The 22,014-nt window shown below is 34.3% G+C and overlaps 1 protein-coding gene and 1 non-coding gene across 2 annotated transcripts; both read left to right on the top strand.

The window, feature by feature from the left end:
- Positions 1-1,815: 1,815 nt before the first annotated feature.
- On the top strand, positions 1,816-20,396 carry KCNE1 (potassium voltage-gated channel subfamily E regulatory subunit 1). The gene is made up of 2 exons (XM_012547241.2): positions 1,816-1,931; positions 19,668-20,396. The coding sequence occupies exon 2, from the start codon at positions 19,708-19,710 to the stop codon at positions 20,089-20,091; it is 384 nt and encodes a 127-aa protein (XP_012402695.1). The 5' UTR covers positions 1,816-1,931; positions 19,668-19,707; the 3' UTR covers positions 20,092-20,396.
- A 637-nt stretch (positions 20,397-21,033) lies between these two features.
- On the top strand, positions 21,034-21,140 carry LOC111720236. Its single transcript, XR_002770013.1, has one exon. It is a non-coding gene; the product is annotated as a U6 spliceosomal RNA (small nuclear RNA).
- The last annotated feature ends 874 nt before the right edge of the window (positions 21,141-22,014 follow it).

The raw sequence follows: 22,014 nt of genomic DNA on the forward strand, positions 1-22,014 counted from the left end.
AATCTCTGTCTTACTCAGTTTCTTTGGCATTACACTGGCACCAAGGGCAGCTTTCTATCTATGATATTACACTTTCTCTCTCCTGGATGTCACTTTGCTTTGTACTACTTTTATGCACTCATATTGTATCTGATAGTAAAGATGTTCAAGTACAGATTTTGGCCCCTCACTAGACTGTAAAATCAAAGAAGGAGGGAACCACATTTTATTTAAATTTTCTATCTACCTTAGCACTTACCAGAGTGCTCTAAACACTACATGTTTATCTGTCTGTTGAATTGTAGACTGCAGATAGTGGTGACAGGGGCTGTCATAGATTCCTGACCAAAGACAGTAAGGAAGCATGGAGCCAGCAGTGATTGCACTAGTTTGTAAGGTCTTTTTTCCCCTCTCATAAGACAACTAAGAATTGAATACAGAGGATTCCAGGGAGGGGATGGGAGGAGAGGATGACTACTAAGGGAGTTTGATGGTGGGGAATGAGAAAGATATTGAATAGGTACCACAAAGTAAATTACATTCAACTGCAATGCAATCTAACAAATATTTATTGAGAAGTTTTCAGTTTATGAAGATTTGTTTTGGTGACTTTTGGGGGGCATGGTTTTTAAATGAGGTGTCTACTATTCTGTCAATTGGGGGTGATGGTGGAGAGAACAATTTTAATAAGTCAAGGAAGGAAAGAAGTGTGTAAGCTTCTTAAGGTCATATATGCCATTTTCTTGTTATAAACTTTTACAAGAAAAAGACATTAATGAAAGCAATACAAAGATCAGCCATTATTGGGAGGGGTGAGGTTAGGGAGAAAAAGGAATTCATTTCAATCTGCTTATGTTTGACTTGTTTCTGTTAATGGTTAGTAAGAATGTGAAGTTTAATTTTAGTGGGAGAGGATGACGGCTTTAACTCATTCTTCCTCCTCCCCCCATCTCTGACTCTGAAGAGGCTTCTGAAGGATTGAGACAGAGGGTCCTTAGGAATACAGTAAGCTTGCTCAGAGAGTTGTTGAAAACTTATTTGGATTGTTTTCCCAGTACCACTATTGTCTGAAATCTGATGAAGTTTCTTTATCTTTTGGAAGGTTAGTCTTTCTATAAAAATATATTCTATTTGTCAACATATTTGTTTAGTACATTGCACTCAATTTCCACTACAGGGGACTATATTAATAGGAAAAATAATTCCTATTATTCAATGAAATCAGTGCGAGAGAAGGGATAAAACGCTGCTTAATCTACATCTAAGATTCTGGAATGTCTGGCAAACTAGGGGGTCACGTCGATAGTCTTTGAAATTAGATTTTAGACTTCAAGATCCGATTGTTATTTGACCATGGTTTCAATGATGCTTAAACAGAGGATGACAAAACAAGCATTTTATTTACTGTTTCTTGCAGAAATCCAGTTTATATGGCTGTCTGTCCGTGGCCTGATTTGAGAGATCCCAGTAGTCAATGTCTTTTTTAGGACTTTGCAAAGGGATCTCTGCTATTTCTTGCAAAACTCCCCCATGCTATCTCCTGCACCCCACAAAGCCAAAGAGCGAGGTCCAGGGTGGTTCAAACGAAGCGGAAAAAAGCCCCCCTTGGTCGGACTGGGACAGAACAAGGTGAAGGCTTGGCAGGTGTGGGTCTGATAAAGCGAAGCCAGAGACTTGCTCCAACAGAGACTGGTGGAGTCTCTTGGGAGATGCACTAGTGGGATTGGGAACCCCAGACGAGATCTTGGTAGGTGGGCGGAGCCAAGGTGGGGACTGGGGGAGGCTGGCTCCCTAAGAAAACACTTTGGGGCGGAAACACCCTCCCAATACCTTTCCTTCACCTGCCAGAGGAGGGAGCGTGGATAAGAAGGATTTGCTCTGATTCTAGCTGCTCCGAGCTCTGCTCTCAAGCCGCAACTCACCTCAGTTCCCTTCTCTTATGATATATTTAGGTAAGTAAGAGGTTTGTGCTTTTAGATTCCGCGGGGAGACTTTATTTGGGCCTCCAAATTTTGGAACTTAATAGGAGAGATTTCCTGAATGTGGAATTTCTTGGACAGACTAAGTTACCATTCACCTCTGTTTGGTCAAACTCATTCTTTTAGGATAATGAAAATATTTACCTAGATCTAAGATTTAAAATTATCTCAGTATTTTAAATATTCCATAGAAATTGATTTAGCGTTTCAGAAGCCCCAACATACAGTAATACAGTTTCTATTTATTAATAACAAACTATTCTTATCTATTCACTAAAAGAGGTCCCCAATAATTTCTGCTAGGTACCTTTGGAGGTGGAGTGAGGGCTAGTTTGAGCTGCCATATTAATATCTGATTTTGACATAATGCCTGTCACAGAATAAATTTATAAATTTAAGAAGTGCTTATTGACTGACAGATTGATTGTAACATATATATGTATATATATGTATGTATATATATATATATATATATATATATATATATATAATATATGACTTCCCTTGGACAAAATTCACCAGCTCAGAATCTCCCTCTTGGGGAAAAAAGAAGCACTTTATGTGTTTCCTGTAGCATGTGTTCACTGGAACCCAGTACTAGGGGGTTTGGTCTGAAACATCTCTGTCTTTCTACCTTCACTTTACAATTTCAAGGGGACTAGAATAATTATTAGAACTCAATGGAAATCTTTGCTTTCTGAGACTGGGAAAAAATATTCTTCTGACCCAGAAGATTGGATTTAGACATTCCTCTGACCCTGCCACTTAACTAGCTGTGTGATACTGAGCTATCTCCATTGCTTTAGTTCTCAGTTCAAAATTTAAAAAAAGATGCATTAGGTAACAATCAATCACTCCTTTGAATTCTATCATACTGATTGTGACACTGAAAAAGATGTTAGCTACAGTTTTAGATTATAAATTGTAGATCAAGTGTCTACCTTCAATAATAGAGTTTTTCATTATGATTTCTTTACACTGATGACATCAGAAGTTGAGAACAAAATATATGGTAAGCAAAGCACAAAGAAATTCTTGCAAAAACCCACATAATATACTAATAACCGAGTTAAATCTGAGTCCTACATCAATAATCCAAATGTATAAAATATGGATTACTATTTTGTTATTTTTCAGTCATGTCCAACTCTTCATGACCTCATTTGGGATTTCCTTGGCAAAGATATTGGAATGGTTTGCCATTTCCTTCTCCAGCTCATTTTGTATATGAGAAACTGAGGCAGACAGGGTTAAGGCAAATAAGTAATTAGAGCTAAGGTTAAGTGACATAGCAAGTAACTATCTGAGGCTGGATTTGAACTCAGGAAGGTGAGTCATTCTGACTCCAGGTCTGGCACTCATTGTTCCATCTAATTGCCCATAATATTATTCATGACATATTTATTTAGACTTTCCAGACATTATATGCAAATTGGCCAAATGCATATTTGAATTATTGTTGAAAAAAAAGAATGGTTTAGTGATCATTTACCCAAACATTTATAATCTGCCAAAATACCAGGGAAACAACTTTCAGCATCAATGAACAATTACCTTAAATGATACATGGTAAAGAAGAATAAAGAGATTTTCATCTCAAGGTCTTCAATATTAGGGAAAATAATTCCTTCTGTTTTTCTCTGGTCCATTTATATTGACTATAAATGGCTATAAGAATCTGTTTGCAAGCATGACTTATTCTAAGGATAAATTTGGAGAAAAAAAGTTTTTATGATATCATGAAGAGATAAGTCTTTCCTAGAGAAACAGTAGTCCTCTTGAATAGTTAAATGTATATCATTTTATTCAAACATTATTTAAAGTTATGAGGGAATTTATTATTGAAAGGTACAGTGCTTTTATCACCATAAAATTTACCTTTGGTAATTTAAGATTTTCATATCTGTGGGTTTCTTAAAGAGTATATCTACACAAAATAACATTTTTGTGGTAGTTGTTGAAAGGTAATGTTTTTGGTTATATATATGTTCAGACTTCATCAGACTCTTATAAGATTTAGGGTCTGTATCCTCTCATTGATGGGTTTATAAAAACAAAGAAATTCTCAGTCCCAAAATGAAGGATACCTCTTTTTCAGAGAACTACAAGTAAATAAGACATCATCTACTCTAATCCTTTGCCTACACTACATGTGAGGCTGTGCTTTAAATGTTAAACTTAGTACTACATTTATTGGTGGTAGAAATGTAGATTAAAATGATCTAAATTTCTGCACTTTTAGTTTTAATAAATAAAATTGCACTAAGACTCTTAGGATACTGTATATATAATTATAATAATATTAATAGCTCAGTATATGGCATAGTGAAAATGTATAATAGCATAAAGAAAAGAGTGGCAGAGATTTCCTAGGATATATTTCAGGATCTTTTTTTTTTTTTTTTTTTTTTTTTTACAATCAGCCAGAATTTTCTCTAACATCCTGTGGGAAGGAAAGGGATTGATTGGATCTGGGATTTCATTAGTATATGGGATTCTCAGGTAAGAAAACTCCCTCTAAAATGCAGTTGTTGGCTGTACTTTTGGTCTTAAAAAGTTGTCCAGAGCACTGAAAGTTTGAGTAGACTTGCCCTGGATCATACAATCACTTTGTATCAGAAGTGAAACTTGAACTCAGATCTCCCTGGTTTTGAGGCAGGCTTTCTATTCCTTAAAACAAGCTTCTTCTCACAGTCAGTTCTTGTTACCTTGATCATTCCTACTTGTTAAATGGAAGGAAATAGTCTGGTTTATTAAAAGCAAAAAGTCATAAAATCATAGAAATGCAGATTTAGAGTCAGAAGGGGTCAAATAAAGATCATTTTGTCCAACTTCCTCTCCCCCATTTTATTGATGAGGAAGTTAAGTCCTAGAGATCACATAACTTGTGATTTTTTCACAGGTTTGGGATTTAAACCTAGTGTACTATATCACTAGATATGCTCTTCACTATAACACATACTTAATTAATTACAAACACAGAGTGTTTCAAAAGTCTTATACCATTTTAAACTGTTAAAACTGAGGTTATTTCAAATAGGTGTATTTAAATTATTAAAACTTAAAACTACATTGTGATGCTTTAGGACATACCATATTTAAATTATAATTTAAAATGTATCCTAATTTCTATGAAGTACTCAATTTTGTTGTCTAACATTGTTCTCATTTATGTCATCATAGCTTTGTCACAGTAAATCCCAATTTCTGTCAGTTCCTACTTTTCTGAAAATGTTTCAAATACAGTCCAGAAAATGGACCCACAAGCCTAAGTGTGGAGAGGCTCATTACTGGAATGAAGGCCTCTATTTTTCTTTGGCCACAGAAATTAATGAAAAGTATTTAGTAAATGTGTGGAAGAGGGATTGTAATTTGTCTGCTAAGAGAGCACCCACACTGAAGAAGCCATGAACCTCTGCAGTTTTCAACAACTTAATTTATTATTAGCTTTGGCATACTTTTTACTACTTTTGATACCCCAAAGAGAATGATCTGAATGGCTGTGATCCCCAATTCATGGCAAAGTGTATATATGTGGGTGGCTAAAAAACTCGGCAAACATGCCCATTTTTATCTGCAACTTTCATTTGGACAAACACCTCTGTTTATGATAAGAGCCTTAAAAATTTTCAAAGCTCTTTACAATTTCATTCATGTCTCACAATAACACCTGTTAGGTACTGCAAAGGTCACAAAGATTAAATGACTTGCTTTTGGTCATACAACTAGTACATGTGGCACGCAGGTGAAATTCAAATTCAGGTCTCCTGATTCAATATTCTATCTACTATATCACAGCGACTCTTTGTATTCCAGAAAATTATTAATATTTATGAAGATTTGGAGCCAAAGCTACAATTTGCCTTTGACTCCTAGTTGACTAAGGATTTCTGTGTACAAGGACCCATAATTTCTCTGAAACATAACCTAGTCAGGCAGCTTTATGAGACCACATCCTTGGAAAGTGGGCCTTTTTCATGGATACCTATAAAGTTGTGGGGTTTTTTCCTCCTACTTGTTTTCTTGCAATTATTTCACCTTATTACCCACACAAAATTTTTTTTAAGATCCTGCTGTCATTTCTTCTCCACACCAAAAGAGCTTTATCTGTAATACAGATGCCAGGAAGCGTTATTCTCCTTTCTACTAATTTCTCCCTCTTCCTTTCTGCCATTTGCTTACATTCTAGTGGATATATAAAACATGTACACAAATAAGTATGACACAAGGAAAATTGTACAATTTCCTGAAGGAGAAGGAAATGGCAAACTTCTCAAGTGGTTTTCTTTGCCAAGAAAATCCCAAATGGGATCATGAAGAGTCAGAAACAATTGAAATGACTGGATAATAACAAAAAAGGAACATCAAGGAAGGATATAGTCTGATAACTGAGCTGAGCCTAAAAGGAAGTCAAGGATTCTGAGAAACTGAAGTAATAACTAACAATAATAATGGCAAGTATTTATGTAATATTTACTATTTGCCAGGAATTGTACTTAGTGCTTCAAAATTACTTCCTTATTTGATTTTCATAACAAATCTAGGAGATGATAGATATAATTATTGCCATTTTACAAATGAGGAAACTGAACAAATGAGGTTAAATGTCTTGCTTGGATCATATAATTAGTGTCTGAGGTCAAACTGGAACTCAAATCTGCCTGGCACAGGCCCAGTGTTCTATCCCTTGTACTGTCAAACTGCCTTAGAGTACAACCCAAGCATTGGCAAACTGTTGGTATGAATTTATGGTGGCAAGAAGTAGAACAGTGAGATTAGAGAATAATATGTAGTGGACCAGCTGGATTAGGACAAAGGATTTATGTACTCATAAAGACGAGTACAGTCTCAACTGTATTTTCCTTAATTTTTATGGGAATTATGTTCCTAGAAAATGAAATGAAATTAAAAAATACAAATGTTGATGCATTGAACCTATGGGAATTAGAGACTACCGAAAACTAATCTTTTCCTGAGATTGATGAGAATAACCTTTTCTGCATGGAATTCTTTTTTTTTTCAAGGACATCTCTACTTTTTATTATGTGTGAACCCTAATTTACATTATTTTAACTTCCACCTTTGCATTTGACATTACTATTCAGCTTTGCATGTGAGATAGTTTTTTTAATTAAAGCTTTTTATTTTTCAAAACATATGCATGAACAATTCTTCAACATTAGCCCTTGCAAAACCTTGTGTCCAATTTTCCTTTCCTTCCCCTACATGCTCCTCTAGATGGTAAGTAGTCCAATATATGTTAAACATGATAGAAAAAAGTTAAATTTAATGTATGCATACATATTTATACAATTATTGTGCTGCACAAGAAGAATCAAATCAAGCCATAAAAAAGAAGCAAAATAAAATGCAAGCAAGCAACAGCAAAAAGAGTGAAATGCTATGTTGCTGCACAGAATTCTTTATATTACAACATTAATTCTGATCATATGTACTTTTCCTAACATAGTAACCATGAAATAACACATAAAATGCAATATCAAAAATAAAATTGATAACATGCAAAATAGTTTTTCTCACTAGCAATTCTCTAGATTTTTGTGACCTTTTGTTCTTCCAGCAATTTAAAAAATGATTGTTTCAATATTCACTTTTTATAACACATGAAATCTATAGTACCATAAATACTTTACAGCAAATGAAGTTCTTAAAACATTTTAACCTATATCTTACTTTCCACTGTGTCAGATGGTGGTGTGAGGCTGTTGTACTATATACTATACTGCTATAAACCTATCAACCTTGACCACCTTCTGAAAACCAAGAAAGGGGTCTCTGCGACTTTAAATGCTGCTACTATTGGAAGAGTGAAACTGGCAAGGTCTTAACATCACCTCTGACACTCTGTCCTTCACAGTCAGTGGATGTTGTTAGAGATGGTGAAAGATGCACCAGTTTGAAATAATCTCAGTGACATCTGCTTCCTGGCTCATTTGAGCTCCTTAAGGATTTTAGAGTAGGGGAGCATAGCAGAAGCAAATTGATATTTAACCTTGAGGGTGGGATTGACACTTTGAATGTCTTTAGCCAGTTGGTGGATTAGGCTAACAGCAACTGCAGACATTACAGCTTCATGTTTATCTAACACCTTTATTTTCTCACTAAGCTGCATCACTACTTTGCATGCTTGGGTTTAGAGCTCAAAAGACCTGTATTACACGTTGGGAGCATAATTGTAACACAAAACTTAGACTTTTAAATGCAAACAATGTAAATATGCAATGAATGCCCAGGGAGCTTTTTATATCGTTTGGGTGAATAATTTTTGAGTAGAGAATGATGTCTTGGTGAGACCTGAATCTTAGGAAGATTACAGTATCAGATATTCAATAAAGTATTTATTAAGGACCTAGTATGTGGCAGGTACTGTGCTATACCTTGGGTATACAGAAAAAGGCAAAAGACAGTCTCTGTTTTCAAGGATCTTACAATCTAACAGAGAAAGACCCTGAAAAGCAGAGGAGAATGAGATGGGGGAGAAGAGAAGACACTGTGTGAAAGCATAATGGAGACGTCCAAAGGAGTTAATTTGGGTGGGAAGTGAAGAGCTGCCTTGCCTGGGAGTTCTCTTTAAATGGAGGTTTTGGGAAGAAGTCTCTGCCCTCCTATCGTAAAAATGAGGAACCGCAGGATACTGATGAGGTGGGAATTCCAAAGGCCAAGTGATATTGCTAGAGAAAAAGATTCTTGGTACATTATGGAGAGGTCCAGAGCAGTGCAGCCAGGTGGAGAATGGTTTGAAAAAGGGAAAGACTGGAATTAGGGAGACTAATCTTGATACATTATAGCTGCCTATATAAGAACTGATAAAGTCCTGAAAATAGGGTCGGAAATATATGAATGGAAAGGTATGAATGTGAGATATTGTAGCAATAGAAAAAATAAGACAGCAACTGATTGGATGTGAGGATATATTTGATCTGATTAATTAGTATTTTTAACCTAAAAGAATAACAGGAATTTAAAGCTAGAATAGAGAGAGATTTTCTACATCAGTCCCTTCATTTTCCATTGAATAAGATGAAAATATTCTACTGGACAACTATAGGAAGGAAAGTGTTTTCACTTTCTTTTCTCTGACCACTGGCTACCCATGAAAGATGAGTATTGCTTGCTTTGTATAGCTATGTCTCTTCTTATTTTCTCTTCCTATCACTTCTTATAGCACAATCATATGACACAACTCGTTCATCTCTTCCCCAGTTGATGAGCATCCCCTCAATTTCCAATTCTTTGCTGCCACAAAAAAAAAAACCCACAAAAAAAACACTGCTATAAATATTTTTGTATATATGGCCCTTTCCTTTTTCTTTGATCCCTTTGGGATATAGACCCAGTAGTGTTATTGCTGAGTCAAAGAGTATTCATGGTTTTATGACCCTTTGGGCAGTTTGAAATTACTCTCCAGAATAGTTGGACCAGTTCAGAAATCTACCAACAGTAGAGTTTATTTTTATATTTATTATATTTGTTTCCCCTCATTCACTTCATCACTTGTCATTTCTGACAGGTGTTGGTTGGTATCTCAGAGCTCTTTTAATGAGCGTTTCTCTAATCAGTAGTGAATTTTTTTTCATATGACTAGAGATAAATTTAATTTCTTCTTTTAAAATTGCCTGTTCATATTCTTTGACTATTTACCAATTGAAGAATGGTCCTTATTTTTTTTGTGTGTATTTATTTAGTTCCCTATATCTTTGAGAAATGAAGTCTTTATGAAAGGAACTTGCTGAAAAAAATTTTGATATTACTTACTGGTTATGGAACCTTTTATCAAAATTAATTTTTCTGATTGTCTCTTTTAATTAGCTCTGTTTTTGTTTTTGTTTTGTCTGAGATCATGATTGATACGGGTGTCTTTTCTATTTCAACTGAAGCATAATAGATTATGCTCCATCTTATTTAATACTGTATGTGTGTCTTTCTATTTCAACTGTGTCTCTTGTAGACAACATATTATTGGGTTCTGGTTTCTAATCAATTCTGCTATCCATTTCTGTTTTATGGATGAGTTTATCCCATTCACATTCATGGTTATGTGATTACTAATTTCTTCCATCTTAGTTTCACATTTATATGCATATACATACATATACACCTTGTATATATACATCCATATACACATTATATATATTTTCCCCTTCTTTGAAACAATTTTGATGACAATGAGGTTCAAGACTTGCCTTCTGTCACTACCCCATTTTTCCTTTCTCTTCCACTATAAAAGGCTTTCCTTATATATTTCTGTTATGTGAAAAAATTTCTGCCATTCTATCTCTTACTCTCCCCTTCTCTCAGTGCACCCCTCCACTCATTTATTTGGGATGATCCCAACATAATTGACTCATACTCATGGCCTCTGTTTTTGTAGACTTCTTCTAATGTCCTAATAATAATTAAGTTCTTAGAAGTTACACATAGAGGAATGTAAAAAAAAACCTTAGCTTTATTGAATCTCTTATGATTAGTTCTTTAATGTTGACCTTTTTATTTTTCTTTGAGTCTTCTATTTGAATTTCAAATTTTCTATTCAACTCTAGTCTTTTCATCAGGAATCATTGAAAATCAACTATTCATTAAATATCCATTTCCTCCTGAAAAATTATATTCAGTTATGCTGTAGATGTGATTCTTATTGTAAACCTATCTCCTTTGCTTTCTAGAATATAATATTCCAAACACTTCTCTTCTTCAAAAGGGAAGCTGTTAAATTGTGTGGAATCCTAATTATGCCTCCAAATATTTGCATTGTTTCTTTCCAGCTGCTTGCAATATTTTCTCTCTCTGGAATTTGACTATAATACTCCTGGAAATTTTCATTTGGGAAAATCTTTTAGAATGGGATTAGTGGATTCTCTCAATTTCTCTTGAATCCTCTGGATCTTTTTTTTTTTTTTTTTTTTTTTGGATAATTTCTTGAAATACAATGTCTAGGCTTTTTTGTTGTTGCTCATTGTTTTCAGGTTACTCAATAATGCTTAAATTATCTCTCAATCTATTTTCCAGTTCAGTGGGGTTTTTTTTCTGATTTTTTAACTTTTTTTCTGTTTTCTCATTCTTTTGACTTTGTTTTGTTTTATTGTTTCATGATATCTCACGGAGTCATTAGTTTCTGTTTTCTCAATCCTAATATTTAAGGAATTATTTTCTTCAGTGAATTTTTGTGCCTCTTTTACTCTTAGTCCAATTCTGTTTTTAAAGTGTTATTTTCTTCAATAATTTTTGTGCTCCTTTTTACCAAGCAGTTAATTTTCTTTTCATAATTTTTTAAATCACTCTCATTTTTTTTCTTATTTTTTCCCTCTACTGCTCTTATCTCTTTCTTAGGTGTTTCCAAGAATTCTTGTTCACCTTGGATCCAATTAACATTTTCTTTGAGACTTTGGTTGTAGCTGTTTATGCATTGTTGTTTTTTTTCTGAATTTATGTCTTGGTCTTTCCTGTGATAGTAGTAGCTTTTTTTGGTCAAGTTCTTTTTTTGGGGGAATGGGGAAGGGAGGTTGCTCATTTTCCCAGTACACTTCTTAACTTTGAACTTTATATTATTATTGGGCTCTGTTCATCTGGGAGGAATTATGCCAAGTTTCAGGCTCTTTTGTGCAGTTGTTTTCAAAGAGAATTCTAGAGGTGTGCCAGTTTTCAATGCTAACAAAGTAGTATGATCTAGGTGGCCGCTGCTGTCTACTCTCTACTCTTTATCCAGATAAGGCTGTTGTTTCCTTTCAGTTGGAATCACTAGTGCTCCTTTTAACCTTGAAACTGTGACCAGATGTCACGCTCACTTGCAGCTTCAAACTCTGAAACTATGATCAGACTTTTTTTTGGAAGTGTTAGTGTTCCTCTTTGCCTTCAAACTATGACCCAGAACTGCATGAGACTTTTCAATCAATGCCAGTTACATTCAGTGCTAACAAAAAATCACCTGTAATCTCTTTGCAACCAGTTGTTCAAATCTCTTACCATCTCTAGGTGGAAGCTCCCAAAGCTGCCACTATCAGGGGTGTCCTCCACAGCCCACCTCTTGTCCTACTGCTATGCTCCAGGCTAGCCCCCCTCAAGTTTCATAGACCTCTGCTTCTGATATTCTAAATTATCTTATGCTGGAAAAATGTCTCACTGTGACCTTTATTCTTGACTCTACTGCTCCGGAATTTAATTTGATTTGTTTTTGCTTAAAATTAGGGAGGGAAATGTTGGGAGATGTCAGCCAGATTGTTGCCTCTACTCTTGTAATCTTGTCTTCCTCCATTTCCCTTTCTTTCACCCACTGAAAAAATAAAAACAAAAAAAATATTACAAATACAGAGAGTCAAGCAAAACAAATTCCCATATTAGCAATGTATATATAAAAAGATTGAATCTGCACTCTAAGTTCATCACCTCTCTGTATAAATATTGCATCATGATTCATCTGCAATTTTGTTGATTTCATTGGATAAATCTTTCAAAATTATTTGCCTTTACAATATTGTTATTATTGTTTAAATTGTTCTAATTGATTCTGTTCACATAAGTTGCATTAGTTTATAAAGTCTTTCCAGGTTTTTTTTTTTTTTAAATGATTCATTATTTTTTATAGCACATATCATTTTAAAACAAATCCTCATTTTTATAGCACAATAGAATTCCATCACATTCATATATATTAATATGTTCTGCCATTTCCCAATTAATGGGTACTGCTTTCCAATTCTTTGCCACCATAAAAAGAGCTACTATAAATATTTATATATATATATATATATATATATATATATATGGATTCTTTCCATCTTTATTTGTTCTCTTTGAGATTTAACAATTTAGATCTTATTCTTAGATCAAAGCATATGCACAGTGTAATAGCTTTGGGAGCATAGTTCCAAAATGTTGTCCAGAATGGCTAGACCAGTATATACCAAGTTTGTTAATGTACCTGTTTTTCCACTCCTACTTCAACATCTGTCATTTTCTTTTCTGGTCAACTTTGTCAATCTGGTGGATATAAGGAGAACACCTCAGAGTTGTTTTAATTAGCTTTTCTCTAATTTTTAATGATCTATAATTTTTTCATATGGCTATTGATAGTTTGGATTTCTTTTTCTGAAAACTTGCTATACATATCTTTTAACCATTTGTCAACTGGGGAATGGCTCTTCTTTTTTATAATTTTATTAAATTGTCGATAAATCTTAGAAATGAGATCTGTAAGGGAAAAGCAAAAATGTAACAGCTCTTTCTGACAGAGCAAAGAACTGGAAATTGATGGATGCCCATCAGTTAGGGAATGGCTGAGTAAGTTATGGGATATGAATGTAGTGAAATACTATTGTTCTCTAAGAAATGATAAGCAGGCTGATTTCAGAAAAGCCTGGAAAGACTTATGTGAACTGATGCTGAACGAATTGAGCAGGAGGATGTTGTTCACAGGAACAGCAAGATTATGTGATGATCAGTTGTGATGGACTTGACTCTTCTTAGGAATGCAGTGATTCAAGACAATTCCAATAGCCTTGAAATGGAAACTGCCATATGTAACCAGAGAGAGAACTAAGGAGAATGAATGTGGATCAAAAGATAGTATTTTCATCTCTTTTTTTTTGTTTGTTTGTTTGCTTGTTTTTTTGCTTTTTCTTTATTATGTTTTTTCCCCTTTTAGTTTGTTTTTCTTGTATACCATGACAAATATGGAAATATACTTACTGTATTGGGGAAGGGAAGGGAAGAAAACAAAATCTTACAAAAATGAATGTTGGAAACTATCTTTACATGTATTTTGGAAAAATAAAATGCCATTGAGAAGAAAAAATTTAGATCTTTATCAGAGAAACTTGCTGTAAAGAATTTTTCCCCCAATTTTCTGCCTATCTTTAGTTGCATTGGTTTTGTTTGTATAAAAACTTTTACATTTTCTGTAAACAAAATTGTTCATTTTACTTCCTGTGTGTCCCTCTATCTCTTCCTTGGTTGTGAACTATTTCCCTATTTATAGAACTGAAAGGCATTTTCCTCCTTGCTCCTCTAATTGGTTTATGTTGTCACCTTTATGTCTAAATCATGTACCCATTTGTCTTGCTATATGGTTTAATTGTTGGTCTATACCTAGTTTCTGATATATTGCTTTCCAGTCTTTCTAACAATTTTTTAAAAATCAAATTATAAGCTTTGAATTTGTCAAACATTCTTCGTATTTGTTTGCTTCTGTATATTGTGTGCCTAATCTATTGCAATGATAAACCTCTCAATTTCTCATCCAGTACCAGATTGTTTTAATGAGTATGAATGACAAGCTTCCTTTTCCACAATAGAAATATTGGGTCAGTTCTTGTTGCCTAAGTTTTTCCTACTTGCTAACTGGAATAAAAGAGTCTGGCTCACTAAAAGTGGTAACATAGCATTAGAATATAGCTTTAGAACCAAAGGGAATCATTCAATTGCCATCTAGTCTACCTCTTTCATATTACTGATAAAGAAATGAAGGCCTAGAAAAGTTAAGAGGTCACACAGCTTTAAATATAAAAATATGATAATAAGATTCTTTTTCATTTAGTTCAGGAATTCCCATCTGGGGAAAGTTATTTTCCTTCAGAGAATCTGTGGTATCTCTTTCTTTTGTGCTGCATATTTTGCCAGTTACTTTTCCTTTCTTTCTGTCTTCCCAATCACAATTAATGAAGCACAGAAATCGGAAAGCACCTCTGATTCAATAGGAATTATTGTGATCCTGGGCAAGACACTTAATCCCAATTGTTTTACAAAATCTATGTATAAATAAATTAAATTATTATTATAATGACTGTACCATATACCCAATCCTCTCCTAAAATCCTATTCTTATCCCCCATTTTGGTGTGAAGATGATCCTAGGTTCTTGAAAGCAAATTTAGCCAAATGCTAGTTTTGAGAAGTTCTATCAAGTTGTATGTGAAGTTTTGACCCACGAAAAACTAATATAACAATTCTACTGTCCAAGATCAAACTAATTAGGTAATGGAGATGTTCTTTATCAAGATGTTGGCCACTAAGGAATGGTTTTCAAAAAATCATGGCAGTGGGCTATAGTAAAGTTTCAGTTTTAGAGTCAAAGAGCCAGACTTTAAATTCTGTGTTTGTTCTTTGTTTGCTGTAAGGTCTTGAATAAATACTTAACATTATAGGCCCTGAATTTCTCACTCTATAAAAAGGATTTACTAGATAGTCTTTTAAAATCCTATTCCAGATCTAACTGTATGATCCTATGATTCTAGTTTACAACCTGGTTCTCTGAATTATGTAAAAAAGTTCTTTGACCATTTGTATAAATGATCAGAATCTGGTGACCAAAGGACACACATTCATTAACCACAAAGTGAGAAGTAAATGTAATAATGGATTAAAGTGCTATATCACTACAAAACAGCATATAAGTTGTTATTATTTTCCTAATAGGCAAGTTGATAAATATGGTACAAAGAAGTAGAGATTAAAACCTATATGGTATAAATTTAAAGAGATAGCAAATGAGAAAAAGAAGATAAAGTCAATGGCTGCATTGGTTCAATCAGTTGACAAATTCTTTCTAAAGAATATAAATTAGCTCTATTCAAAAGAATATAAATTCTTCAAAATAATTTGTCTGGGGTTTAGGATGCCCTTCTTGATTTTATACATCTTAATAAAATTTTATTTGTCAAAAATGTACATTGCAAAAATTTCCAAGCAAACTATTACAACTTTCCTAAACAAAGCTAAATGATAAAAATCAAAACTAGATACTCTTCTAAAACAAAAACAAACAAACCAACATTTGGTTAATCTATGTGATTGAGCAACTTACTTTAGCACTAAGCAAAAAGGAGCACAATAATAGTTCACATAATATCCCCTTTAAGGTTATAAAGCACTTCAACTCATAACAATGCTATGAGGTAGGTGAGGTAGGTGAGCCAAATGTTATTTTGACACAAGAATACCCTTATTATAGGTGATAAAATTCTCAACCAAATAACTGGTTTCTTGCCTCTTTTATCTTCTGTCTCTTTCTTGAATCTTTTCTGTACATAACATTATTTTTATTCATCTCTTTCTTCCATTTCTTAATGTTTTCCTATTATTATTCTTGGAATATGAGGATAAAATAGATTATTTAACTTGGCTACAAAAGTGGCAAAGCTAGGATTCCTGACTCCAAACATATTGTTCTTTCCAATATATTATATAAATAGTGTAAGTGAATGTGATAATGGTATTTATTATCCCTTTTGTACTCACAAGTAAGCTGAGATATCAAAAAGCCAAGGCTTCCCTGAAGTCATGCAATTTATCAACAACTAGCAAGACTTGCAGTTCAGATCTGTTGGCTCTCAGCCCAGTTCCCTTTCCACTAGATTCTCCCCTGTGGAAGGAAGTTTAGAATCAATTCTAAGATAAGAAGGAAGGTGCCAGTTCTGGCAGAATGTTTGTTTTAAAAGCTTTTAGTCCGTTATCAGTGCAGATAATTAAGTTAGTATGGGAGTAATAAGGGAACATTTAATACAAGCTGTTGACTTTGGGGAGCAATTTATTTTAGTTCTCCAAAGTTCATACATTTTCTCTCTTTTTTTGAGGATGATTGGAAGTCTGAGTTTCACACAAAATTTACTGTCTATTTCAGGTCATTGCTTACTTCTTTGGCATTCTATCACTTCCAGCAATTCAGGCTAGTTTTCTGATATTACTGTTTATAGGATTGATTTCCATCATTTTCAAAATACTGGCAGCTGTTAAGGGAATTCTTTGGCAAATACTGCCTCTATTTAAAATATTAGAGCAACAAGAGAAAGGATGTATGCGTTTATGTATGTATGAGTTATTCATATCTATATCTATATTTGTATTTATAGACAGTTCTGGGTAAAACCAAAGAAAAATAATTAACCTAATCTTGACCCTCCTAATCAACTCTGCTTTAGCAACCATCATAGTTCTCATCGCTTTTTGATTACCGCAACTTTATACCTAGAAAAGTCTAGCCCTTACGAATGTGGATTTGATCCCTTAGGCTCTGCCCGTCTTCCCTTCTCAATAAAATTCTTCCTAGTTGCCATTACATTTCTCTTCTTCGACCTAGAAATCACCCTCCTCCTACCACTGCCCTGAGCCATCCAGCTGTCAACTACCAACACTATTCTTATCCTAGCATACTCTCTCATCATCCTACTCACAGGAGGCCTAGCATAGAAATGGTTCCAAAAAGGTCTTGAATGGACCGAATAGGTTTTTAATCTAATTAAGATAATTGATTTCGACTCAATAAATCATGGTTCTACCCCATGAATACCTTATGCTCCCTATTAACTTAAACCTAACCATAGCTTTCCTGCTAGCCCTTACAGGAGTCTTAATCTATCAATTGCATCTAATGTCTACCCTCCTATGCATGGAGGGAATAATGTTGTCCCTATTCATCCTTATAACCCTCCTAATTACCCACTTCCACATATTCTCAATATCCATAATACTGAGATAGTATATAAATTGAATTTTGCAACAAAAAAAAAATTTTTTTTTGATGTGTAGGAAGTAGTTTAAACAGAATATCCGCTTTGGGTGTTGATGGTGGGGCATAATGCCTTCTTCCTGATGGGTCCTAGGAAGGGGTTTTACCTTCACAGCTGACTTACAAGGCCAGTATTTTGATTAAATTACTTGGACTCTTCATTTAGGTTTCAATATGTAGTTTTCAAATAAGCCTGCAATAGGCATAAGGACAAGGATTAGTAGGAAGTAGAACATAGAAGCTAGTTGACCGATAATGATAAATGGTTATTCTACGAGTTGGCCGCTGATTCAGGTTAGTGTGATTAGGTTAGCAGTCAGGATTCAGAATAGGGTTTGAGATACTGGTTGGAATATCATGCTTCCTTGGTTGGCTGTGTGAAGTAGGGGGATGATTAGAAGGATTAGGATGGAGGCTAGGAGAGCGAGTACTCCTGCTCCACCTAGTTTATTGGGAATTGAGCGGAGAATTGCGTATGCAAATAGGAAGTATCACTCTGGTTTGATGTGAGGGGGTGTGTTTAGTGGGTTGGCTGGTGAGAAGTTGTCCAGGTCTCCAAGTAAATCTAGTGAGAATAAGGCTAGAAGGAGGAGTACAAGGAGTAGTAGCATTAGGTGCAAGGGGAACTGAGGATGGATCACAATATAGCATTTTTACTCATTTTGTTGTGATTTGCTTGAATTTTATTTTCTTTTTCATCTGATTTTTCTTATGCAGCAAGATAATTGTATAAATATGCATGCCTATATTGGATTTAATATATATATTTTACCATGTTTAACATATATTGAATTACATGCTATCTAGGGGAGAGGGTAGGGGGAAGAGGGGGAAAAATTGGAACACAAGGTTTTTCAAGGGTCAGTGTTAAAAAATTATCCTTGCATATGTTTTGAAAATAAAAAAAACTTCAATAAAAATAAATTAAAAAGAAAAGAAGACAAATTGTGTAAATCCTTTTATCCAGCAGTGTCTCTACTAAGTCTGCATGGGGGTAGATGGAAGAACCATTGCTACTATTACATACCATCTCTTTGAGGCAAGATTCTAAGAATTTTCTGGAAGATCTTTAAACATTTAAATTAATAGTATTTGTGTCATGGTTAGTACTAAAAAAGAGAAAGGAGAAAACAAAAACAAACAAAATAAAAAAGTGAAGTCTGAACATTCCCTCTTCCCTTTGGAAGGACCAAGTATCAAGTCTTTTATGTTATAGCCCTTATAGAATGGATAATAGTAAGGAGGGATGGGAAAACAAAACAAAACAAAAATAAAAATGTTGCAGAATACAAAAGCCATACAGCCTAAGCCTTTCCTTCCTCCTTCTTCCTTCAGAAAGATTAAATCTCAGTTTCAAAGTCTGTTGCACATGGATGATGCTACATCTTTGAAATTCACAGTAGGTCTCCTAATGGAGAGGGGTGATGATGAACCAGAGTATCACTGAGAATAACAGTGCTAGAGCAATACATAATGACATCTCTGGGTAGTCACAAAATCCTTCACCTGATATGAGGTAGTGGTGATGAACAGGAGCAGCTCCAAGAACATCAAAGCCTCTGCACTGACACTTCTGCATAGTCAACAATCCTTCATCCTGCTTCAGGGTGAGGGGGAGTGAAAGAGACTAGTATGTGAAACCTTTATTAAATAAGTGTCAGGTTTGTTCTGCTTGAGCTGAGTAAGGAAAATAAAGAGCAAGGGATGAAAGCTTCAGAGACACAGATTTAGTCTTGATGTCAGGAAAAACTTCCCTACAATCTGAGGTATCTAAAAACAGAATAGAGAGCCTAAAGGGTAGAGCCTCTTAAAGCAAAAGCTAGAAGACCCCCTGCTGGATATGTTATAGATGAGATTCTGGTCCAGATGGAATTTAGACTTGATGACCAATGAAATCTTCCAAATGAGATTGTGTAGTTTTGTGAACTTAAACTTCTGGAGGAGATAGTGAGACAGTTCTCTGCATAGGCTTTCTAAGCCCACAGAAGGTTGTCAGAGATATGCAGAGGAAGAGAAGAATGAAGAAAGAAACAAACAAGATTTAAAATCCATCATCCTGTCCATAGCAAATAGATAAACAAAATAAAAATTAAATTAAATGTTAAAAAACAGCATTAATAGCAAAAGAATTTACCTTATATGATACTTTGAATAAAATTTAATTTAATTTAATTCTTTTACTTGTCTTTTAGAAATCTTTAGGGAAGCACCAATCAGGCATCAAGAACAACAATGATTGCCCTGTCTAACAGCACTGCCTCAAATCTCTTCCTTTCAAAACCAATAGAAGAACATATCCAAAGAGTCAACCATTCCTCAAGTGCTTCAGCTTACAGTGCTGGTGCTGAGTTGGAAGTCCTGTACATTTTCATGATGCTTGGTTTCTTTGGCTTCTTCACCTTTGGCATCATGATGAGCTATATCCTCTCGAAGAAATTGGAGCATTCCCACGATCCATTCAATGTGTACATTGAGTCGGACACATGGCACAAGAAGGACAAAGAATATTTCCAAGCCAGGATTCTGGAAAACTACAAGGCATGCTATATCATTGAAAACCAGCTTGTGGCTGAACACCCCAATATATACATTCCAGAAGAAAAGCCCTTATCCTGAAGAGTGACATTTTACCTGAAATCTCATTATCATGTAGATTGATTTAGCTTTGATATTTAAGCACCCATAGGTGATTGGGGACTGGAGGATGGAACAATAAACTCCTCCCCAAACCTCTTTTTTAGAGGGCTCAAAATTGTCCAGCTGCCTTTATTTCTTATAAGTTGCTCTGCTTAGTTTCAACTTCCCAGCATACCCTGGTACCAGCTATTGTTCAGTGACCCCCTCTCCATTCCCTTCTCTTTTCTGGATCCTTTTATGTATTGTCTTCCCCTATTAGACTGTAAGCCCATTTAGGGGAGACTTTCTTTTTCTTATTTGTATCACCTGCACAGTACTTGGCACTTAAAAGGTACTTAATAAATGTTTATTGCCTGATATCTATTTTCATTTCTGGGTGATTAAACCTGTAAGTTGATGTTTCAAACCAGATTATGTTCAGTATTTTTATTCTCTTATTCCTATCACTGTGAATAATTTGTATTTTTGTAGTCTATGTGTTTGAGGGGTAATAGAGACAAGGTTAAGATATTTTGTATTTTTGTTGCCAAAATGCTTATAAATTTTGTAATTTGAAGTTGTAACCCTTCACTGACAATAATTTTGGGACCCTGGTACTTGCCACAAAAAAATTCCTACTCTCTCATGTCTACATCCCACCCCGTCATATAGAAATCCCCAAAGCACCTGTTGACAAAGTATGATCTGGGAATCTCTGAGACCCACCCTCTCAGGAGTTCCATGAAGTCAAAACTGTTTTCATAATAATATGAAAATGTAATTTTCCTATTAAAATACACCTCCTTTAAAAAATATATATATATATATATATATGTCTGAGGCCATATTTTCTTCTTATGCTTCAATAAGTACAGCAAATTGCAAGGGTTTAAATGCGGAAGCAAATATGAGAATCCAGCTTCTTTTTGAATCAATTAGAAAGTGCTTGCTTTGGCAGCACATATACTAAACTTGGAATGATATGGAGAAAGTTGGCATGGAACCTGCCCAAGAGTGACATGGAAATTTGTGAAGCACTCTATATTTTTAAACTTTCTTTTTATTCTGTGGTTTGAGGGCCTCTGTTTTGCAACATGATATGGAAAAGTTTTGCATGACTGCACATATATGATCTATATCAAATTGCTTACTTTCATAAGGAGGGGAATGGGAAGGGAAAAAGGGGAAAATATGGAACTCAAATTTAAAAAAAATGAATGTTAAAATTTTTGTTTATATGTAATTAAGAATTAAAATTCAATATAAAAAGACATTTGCAAAATATGTAAAAGACATTTTTCAATAAATATTTTTTGAAAAGAACATTTACTTTTCATAAAAATATTATCTGTTGACATATAATTAATTTATTAATGTTATTTTAAAGGAATTAATAAATGTTTTAAAAATTAATTGGCTTTAATGTTTAATAATGTAAATATTATTAAATATAGCCACATAAACAAAAGATCTTTAGAGTCTTCACTAGTTTTTAAAAGTATGAAGGGGGTTTAAGAACAAAAAGTTTGAAACGACCACTCTGGAAAAAACTTAAGTAAGTCATTTGATTCTGGATAAGTCATTTAAATTCTCCAAACCTCAGCTTCTTTTTTTTTTCTAAAACAAATAAATAAATATATAGCATCTACTTCAGAAGGTCGCCACTTCTAGCTCAGCTCTCCTCAGGTTGCAGTGGAATAAAGCCTATGCCTAACAATGGGGGAGGAGTAACTGACTCCTCATTATCTAAGCTTTTTTTTTTCTCTCTATTACTCATCCCTTCCCTATAGGAAGAGGTCTTCTGCTAGAATAGCTCATAGCTCATATTTACATGTACTTTAGTATCTATGAGCTAGAGGTGGCAATTCCTATTTGAATAGCATGCCATAATACTAGACATCATTTGAAGAAATATTAAAACCT

Source organism: Sarcophilus harrisii, chromosome 3 (assembly GCF_902635505.1).
Source record: "Sarcophilus harrisii chromosome 3, mSarHar1.11, whole genome shotgun sequence".
NCBI classification, from domain to species: domain Eukaryota; kingdom Metazoa; phylum Chordata; class Mammalia; order Dasyuromorphia; family Dasyuridae; genus Sarcophilus; species Sarcophilus harrisii.

Coding starts and splice junctions, on each gene's coding strand:
- KCNE1 (XM_012547241.2), top strand. CDS start 19,708: ATGATTGCCCTGTCTAACAGCACTGCCTCAAATCTCTTCCTTTCAAAA.